Source organism: Saccoglossus kowalevskii, chromosome 20, assembly GCF_978046115.1.
Source record: "Saccoglossus kowalevskii chromosome 20, keSacKowa6.1, whole genome shotgun sequence".
In the NCBI taxonomy this organism is placed as follows: Eukaryota; Metazoa; Hemichordata; class Enteropneusta; family Harrimaniidae; genus Saccoglossus; species Saccoglossus kowalevskii.
Genome location: NC_140660.1, coordinates 7,022,491 through 7,031,319, shown reverse-complemented (window position 1 = coordinate 7,031,319; position 8,829 = coordinate 7,022,491). Strand labels below are relative to the sequence as shown.

At 36.4% G+C, this 8,829-nt stretch overlaps 1 protein-coding gene across 1 annotated transcript in view; it reads left to right on the top strand.

Moving 5' to 3' along the window:
• The first annotated feature begins 1,115 nt into the window (after positions 1-1,115).
• LOC146729964 (uncharacterized) overlaps positions 1,116-8,829 on the top strand; it is a 28,866-nt gene continuing 21,152 nt past the window's right edge. The window contains exon 1 of the mRNA XM_085494724.1: positions 1,116-1,995. Coding sequence (XP_085350850.1) covers positions 1,513-1,995 — 483 coding nt within the window. The 5' untranslated portion in view covers positions 1,116-1,512. The remainder of the gene's footprint in view (positions 1,996-8,829) is intronic.

Genomic DNA, 8,829 nt, shown 5'->3' with positions numbered 1-8,829 from the left:
TGTACATCGCTTCAAAGTTTGAGCCCCATATCGAACAGGACGCGGCGCGACGACCACCGCCCTTCAAACACGAAAATTTAGCAAATAATTGTGTTATTTACTACATAATCAAATATCTGTTGATAATTTCCCCAAATCGCTATTTTCAGAACAATTCCATAAAACACAACATTAATTAAAGACAAATAATGCATTTTTTGACACTTTTTAAATCCATACCTGATTTAGAATACAATTGGCGTAATATCTCTGCTATTGAAACCTATGGTGAAATATTGATAAAATGACCACTACCTACTCTAAAATACAATCACTATTTTCTCTTAAAATAGGCTGGTGACCTAAACTTATATATCCCTGGAGTACAATTTATTGCAAAATGAATAAGTTCAGGATATTTTCATTTATGATGCCTTTCTACCAGGATAATCTGTTCACACCCAGGGAGCGAAAACGTTCGCGTGTGTCGGTACCCTTCTCATTACTTCGCTACTTTACATGTATATCATTAGCCACCATTTTGCTAAACTCCAGCCTCTACAGTGGCGAGATGAATTGAAACTCCCAGAATTCATTTGGCAATAAATTGTATTGCCGGTCATATTATATCACGGTTACTAGAAGAAACCGTGAGTCAGACACCAGAAATAAAACGAAAATTGAGTCATCGGACCAAGAGCCCGAAATGTCAAGAAAAATATTGGTCTCAAAAGTTATAATGTATTGCAACGTGTTTATTAGCGTGAACCGAGGAACCTTGCGTGAACGAACATGCTATATACTTACATTGCGGAGGGATTTTGGTGTTATGGGGCTAACATGGAACTATAGCTAGTATGTTTAGCTCCATGTACAAACAAAAGAACATCGACAAGTGATGCCCAATTTTCCGAACACTCTACACTTTTTTACACATGTGCATTGGAGAGACACTTTTTTTTCTGATTTTCATCTTTGTCGGTTTGCGGCTGATAAACCGCCGTCTTCGGAATCCCTGTATAACATTTCCATGATGACGTTCATACCGGGCGTCCATACACTGTATGTGAGAGCTATTAGTCCATCAGTTCCTCCGACCTCATTTGCATGCATTTGCATCAGTCGTTCGTGGTCGATCTGCATCTGGGGTCCTGCACACGGCACGCAGCTGTTTCGTCGGCGTACTCCGTTCCTATTGCAGGAAAGTTTGAATTGGATGACGAGTTGTGTTATTTGTGCGATTCACAGATGATCTGGCTTTGGGGTAGTTCTGCTCGAGGCTTGACTTTAGCGACAGTGAGTCTGCCTGGGCCATTAGGCACTGCGTGTTAAAACTGACCTTTCATCCTCAAGGCTCAATCGCATTTTATTGTTTTCATTACGGGAGTGCGCCTGAGTCCCGCGACGTGGATTTTTATCAGGTGACTGCTGTTGTTTTGTTTTCTTCGAGTATTCTTTTTTTTTGCTTTTTGGTCGTCACAGGACCAGCTTCGACACCAGAAACGACCGTATTGTCACCAACTAGCGCTTGTAATGGATCGACTGGTAGTTCTTATGACCCTGTTTATGTCGGCAATCATGGCGATCCCCGATGAAGTTAAATCACGAAATGCTACACTGACATCGCTAGATCATCAACTGACCGATGTTTTATTGCCTGAACCCAGTCATGTCGACGACGGCGAACCACTTCATAATGTTTCTGCCGTACAAACCGAATGTTTGGAGGAACTGTTCGAAAAGTACGGCGACGAAAACGGCGACCTGACTTTTACTGGTTTTCAAAAGTTGCTGCGAAGCATTGGACTGGGAGACAACAATACTTCTCATAACACCAAGGGGGGACAACATCGTGACGAACACCATGAAGATATTACCGAATATGATTATGATGATGACGATGTGGTTGTCATGGCAACATATATAGATGATGACCATTTCCATGAACTTTATGGAGATACTCATCCTGATGCTCACTTAGACATACATTTCATGGAACAGACGCACATACAAATGGTAGGTTTGATTTTTTGATTTTTTCTTTTTCGTTTATCATATTTGTAGGAATTATGATGTCTGCGCTTAATTAGCTTTTGTACTCTCAGCACAACAAAAGCATTGCTTTCATCTTTATAAATATTTATAAATTTCACATTTAACTGAAACGAGAGATTTTTATTAAGGTATAGATGCAGGTTCTTGGGCACTTGGGAATGAAATTTGTTTTGTTTTTTTGCTTTTTATTATCCAAAGCGTCTTGGCTATAGACTGTTACAATTTTGCAGCATTGTGAATAGTGGAACATACTCAAAAGACAATTTTAAAATATTGTTTTCAAATGATGTTGCACACTGAGCTCACTGATTGGCTGGCTGGATTGAACTAAATTTTCACTGCTAACAAATAATTTTCGTTGGCTCACAAAATTTACGATCAATTTTTGCTCCCGAAATTAAATCGTTTTTTGTTATTTGTGGTTTACTGTAAATGAGTGGAGTGGCGTAATTTTGAAATTGATTGATAGAATATATACATGTACCTTTGGGAGAGGTTTTTATTGCTGCTTTGAGCCAATCGTGGTACCACATTATGCTGTCTTGATTTGAGAACTAGGATGTTTGCATGAATACTGAAGGTCACACATCCTGGCACTTTTGGTGGTATTCAGAGATGAGCATTTTCCGCGTAATTCTGCGGATTTTTAAGCCCCAGGGGTCGATTTTCTGAAACCTCTAAATCCGAGGAGAAAATTTTAGGGGGTGTAAGAATACAAATCTTGTTTATTCACCGGAAGTAAACACGCTGTCAGGTCTGGAAAATAACATCATTGTGAAATAAATAAATATTTCTTTTTTAAGTCGCTGCTTAATGTTCATCAGTAATAAACTAATACAATGCATTGTTTTCTTACCTCGGATTGAGCTTCCCTGACGTCCAGCGGAACCAATGGCTTGGACGTTAATGAATGTCAGCCTGGATCCCGGCTACTTTACATTCAGCTGAAAATTAAAATTCTCATTCTCATCCCTGGGTATTGTTATCCTTCGATAATTTCCAATATTCTACTGTTTTTGATGTTCAATGACAGTTTTTTTGCAGTTTTTATAATGATTCCATTCCCTTGAGATGCTTATAAAGTTCCATAATGCAGTATGCATAACAAAACTGATTTTGTAGTGATATTTAATCAAAATGAAAATTACAAAATTCAAGGTCAGTTGAATCTTACAGGAGATAGAAAATTGAAGATCGTATCTGACTGTGAAAGCGACTTGAAGTACGAACAAATATATTGTTGGCCTCGATTTCCATTGTTTTCACTAATGTTCTCCACAAATTGTATTTCATGAGGCTGACTAATTTACATATAATTAACATATTTAATTTACATATAATTAGCATATTTAATTTACATTTCATTATCACGTTATGGATATCTAGAAACTTTTATTGTGATTTACGCATGTTTTATTTATAAAGTGTGACTTTTCTGTTAGCGAATTGCAAATTCCTCACATATTCTCGGTCGGACATACGAGTATTTTCACCGCCTAGCAACCATCACGATAAGAACAAAAGCCGATAACTCTCAAAGTAGTTGTTGGGACTCTACTGAGCAGTCTAACAAGATTACTCCTAAATGTGCAGCATATATAAATTTGGCTGCTCAGGATTACCGTAAAATCTGTATTAGAAGCTGCATCCCTAATAGAAGCCACACACATTCTTTTTGAACAATTGAGAATCAAAAAATTCACCGATTCTCATCTGTGTAGATTCTCTAATAGAAGCCGCATCCCCTCTGTTGCATTGTACCATTTTCAAAGTTGAGTTTGTGTTGTTCCCTCGATTTTAGCTGTTTTCACCCACTTTTCGACCGCCATTCCACAGCAGCTCATGCAGACCCCATAGAAGGACATGGTACAGTGGTGTACGTCTTAGAAACATAGAACGTCCTGTGACGTCGCTTCGCCCTCGAGAATACCAAGATGTCTTTCAAGGTATCTTTTTCAATTAAGCTGAAGAATCACTGGGATAACAGTAGCTTGTTTACTTCTGTGTCTCTAGGAACCATTTTTTTATGTTTTCTGCTTATACTCTACTGGTACCATGGGAACAATACTGTCACTGTTGCTCGTTATAATAGCAATTTTCACTTTATTGTTTGGTGCAGTGGTAGACGTAAATTTAGTTTCAATAACAATCTGGGCAGGTGTGGTCTATTGCAATGCATCCATTGGGACGTGAATGTTCAAATAAATGTGTCACGAGGAATCGATTTCTCATTGAATACAATGATTGACGCGTAAATGCGACCTCAGTTTGAACCAGAAACCGCATGAGCGTGACTAGTTTCATCACGAAAAAACCTGATACATCAGTGCTGTGTCATATTGGCTTAGAGGACACTCTGTCATGGTGCGTGGGACGTTTGTACAATTCTGATTGGCTAATGAGATCTGTATTATCATCGTATAACAAGTGGAATGCCGCAAAAAAAGTCTAGGTGTTATTGGAGTGATGTATTGCAACTGAATGCTACATAGCTTATAGGCGTTAGTGGAGTTGTCGCTACCTTAATTGCTGATGGAAGTAAATGCTATTAATTAAAGCAGAGTACATGTGAGAATCGAGTACTAAGTGGAGATAAAAACGCACGCTAGAAATGCAAAAGCTTCTGGGTAGACGCTTGTTTGTAAACAATGACATGCTATGGCCATCTGTTGGCTGGTTCCCGCCTCAAGTGTCATGGCGTACCAAGCTAAAAGAGGCTGGTAACAAATTCGGCATTCCGATTGGTTCATCACTTTCGCGTTGCTTGTTTATTTTTCCTTGGTTACCTGACGACAGTGCTTACGCTCATGGCCGTTCAAGGGTTTCCTTTTACTTTCGAAAGTTGGACAAATAAAAAACTGTTTCTTTTTCTCAAATATGTAAGTCTAAGCAGGCAGAATGTATGAACATGGCTTTATTGTAGTATTACAGACACGTTTAGGCAGAACGGAATTTCGATTGTTTTCAAATTACGTCACTCAGTCATGTGCCTTCTGGCTGGAAAACCGGCCCAAATGAAACAATATGGCGATTACTAGTTACCTGCGTCCTACTTGCCATTCGCAAAGGACGCCGGGAACCAGCGAATGGCCGTCTGACGACACCCTCGCTTTAAGAATGGCAGTAGTATATATATAACATTGTAAATATCTTAATTATCAAAAAAGCATGTTTCTGCAAATATTTTACGCTTAGTGCATCAGAGGCATTCCCTTCACCTTATAAAATATTTATAAATTTCACAATTCAAACTGAAACAAGTGGGTTTATTGGCCGAGTAAATAACACAGGAACGCTGTGCTCGTTGATTGGCTGATTGGATTCAACTGGCATCGGGAAATATAAATATTTAATAAGATAGAGGGAATGCTTTTGTTGCACTGAGAGTACATGTGGTTGAATTCTATTATATTATTATTACATGTAGTTATAAAACGGTGTCCAAATTCTTACCGCAGAACAATTAAAGGTCAAGGGTCACTTCCCCATGATAAGTTAGAGACATAACTTCCTTATAAAGATAAACATGCCCCACGTTATCACTTATCAACATGTCATCGTGATAATGATAATAAAACAAACGAACAAAAAGTGAGTGAACATGTAGTCTGTTAGTATCACATAACCAACTGAGTCTGTGAGTATCACATGACCAACTAAGTCTGTGAGTATCACATGACCAACTGAGTCTGTGAGAATCACATGACCAACTGAGTCTGTGAGTATCACATGACCAACTGAGTCTGTGAGTATCACATGACCAACTGAGTCTGTGAGTATCACATGACCAACTGAGTCTGTGAGTATCACATGACCAACTGAGTCTGTGAGTATCACATGACCAACTGCCAACAAATCAGCGAATAATAATTATCATGATTTTTTTGGAACGACAGGTGTTTGCTTTCAAGTGTTAATTTATGCTAATTTATGCATAGTGTTGTAGACCATGCAGTTGCATCACTGGTTTTTAATCTGCGACAGAACAATACAAGTTTATCTTGGGTGGTATATTTTATTCAGCTTGAAACCAATAATCAAAGTCATATCGTGAACTTTAATAACATTTAATGTAAATATCATGACAATCTAGACTATAGCTGGTTAATTAAGTTTATGTTTTATTCACTAATGAGTAATTTCTTCATTCTAAAAATTCTCACAACAGATATTTTAAAATTAGATTGTATCTGGTTAATAATGTGTATGTTTTATTCACCATTGAGTAAGTTCTCCACGCTAAACATTTAAACAGCAGGTAGCAAGCATGATTTTTCCTGACATTGAAATTCTGGAGAAAGAATTGTTTATACTAGACTGTATCTGGTTAATAAGGTGTGTGTTTTATTTACCATCGACTAGCAAGGAATATTTTGAAATTAGATTGTATCTGGTTAATAAGGTGTAAGTTTTATTCACCATTGATTAGTTTCTTCATGCTAAACATTTACACAACAGGTAGCAAGCATGATTTTTTCTGACATTGAAATTCTGGAGTAAATTTTTTTAAAACTAGACTGTATCTGGTTAATAAGGTGTATGTTTTATTTACCATCGAGTAGCAAGAAATATTTTAAAATTAAATTGTATCTGGTTAATAAGGTGTATGTTTTATTTACCATCGAGTAGCAAGGAATAGTTTAAAATTATACTGTATCTGGTTAATAAGGTGTAAGTTTTATTCACCATTGAGGAGTTTCTTCTTGCCAAACATTTACACAGCAGGTAGCAAGCATGATTTTTCTGACTTTGTCATTGAAATTCTGGAGTAAGAATTGTTTATACTAGACTGTATCTGGTTAATAAGATGTATGTTTTATTTACCATCGAGTAGCAAGGACTGAGTAGTGAAAAAATGCTAATAGCCGTGGCGCTGCAAATCAGAATTATTTATAGATCTTCAAGATGTTCATTGCAATGTGAGACTTGTTTTTGTCGTATTGTGATTGTGACTAAAAGGCACTTAGATTTAGAGACGCACTTCTGAAAGACTTGGTATCTCCTTGCTGACTTTACAACTGTCAACAACGATGAATTTCCATTTAAAAATTCTAGTTTTAAAAAATTGTATTCATGACACTTTTTGTGAAGCTCATTAATATTCATAAATATTTAATTAGATGTTAGTGTGGAATTTAATCAGACGATCTCTCATGAAAAAAAAATCTACATGAATATTTCTCAGAAATCATCACTAATGCATGTTCAGTTGAGAGTCCATCTTGAATAGAGTAGAGTGAGTAGAGTGTACCATTTAATTGACAGGGGTGATAGTGTCTATTGGGAGGGAATAGTACGCCAATTTGACAAACAACTTTTTAGCTCCGTTGTCGACTTTGTCGAGCGAAGCTTATCATATGAGTGATTGTCCGTCGTCGTCCGTGTCAATGTTTTACTTTTTCGATTTCTTCTTGAAAACTACAAGCCTGAATGCTTTGATACTTGGTGTATATGTACCTTGGGTAGACCTCTCTTAGGTTTGTTCATTTCATGTTGATATCTTCAATTCTCTAATTTTGGTGAATATTTTTGTCATTTTTGGTAAAAAGTGATATTTTCGACTTCTTGTTAAAAAACGCAAGTCCAATTGCTTTGATATTACATATATAGGTACTACACATAGACCTCTCTCAGATTTGTTCATTTTGTAATGATATCTTTAATTCTCTATTTTTGGTGAATATTTTTGTAATTTTTGGTAAAAAGTGATATTTTCGACTTCTTGTTGAAAACCACAAGTCCGATTGCTTTTATATTACATTTATAGGTACTACATGTGGACCTCTCTCAGATTTGTTCATTTTGTAATGATATCTTTAATTCTCTAATTTTGATGAATATTTTTGTAATTTTTGGTAAAAAGTGATATTTTTGAATTATTGTTGAAAACAGCAAGTTCCATTGCTTGATACTATACATATTGTTCATTTTCTAATGATATCTTCTGTTCTTTAATTGAAATGTGCATTGCTAACAGCCGAGCTATCTCAGCCGATAGGCTGCTTGTTCATATTTCCAAGCAAATTTGCGTGCCCATTCCAACAAGAATACAGCTGTACTAGGATAGGTTTGTTGTTCTTGGATTCTTAATTTTCAGAGGGGTTATTTTTTTATGACCTCCATTCTATTTTTGAGTGCTTTAACCTTTTTACCTACAGAATTTCTCAACCAAATTATTCAAAAATATTTGGCTATTTTTGTCTCAATATTCTGAAGGAATGTGCAGACTATAAACAGGACTATCTTGTAAATTTGTGATGAAAAGAGGGAACTTGTGGTGAAAAAAAAAATACAAAGTCATTTACTACCAAAAAAAGACAACTTACACTGATTTGGTTTTAGCAATATGCTAGATAATAGCCTGTGTTCTGAAATAGTGTGATTCACTGTGAATAACGTCAGTTTAACTGCCCAAGCTGGAAGACTTTTATCCACAACAATACATTCTATGGAGTGAGTGATTTGTATCTAATATAATGAATGGAAATTAGATTGTGCCTTTTACATGACTTGCTTAGAGACGACGTCAAAAGATCGATGTCGGATAAAAAACTTATTTGCTTTAGTTTGGGGGTGGGGGGTTTTGACCTCAAAAAGTTTCCATCCTACAAAAACGATTTTATTTTTTAATGAAGTCAAAAAAATCTTGGAGTATTTGTAGTTCGTTCTTTTTCTATCCAATCATGGACAGAAATAACAGAAAATGGAAAAAAAACACATCCAAGACGAGAAAATGGTTTGGTTCGTGTGCAAACATGTGCGTCAAATGAGGTGCATTTGTAAAATCTTTTTACA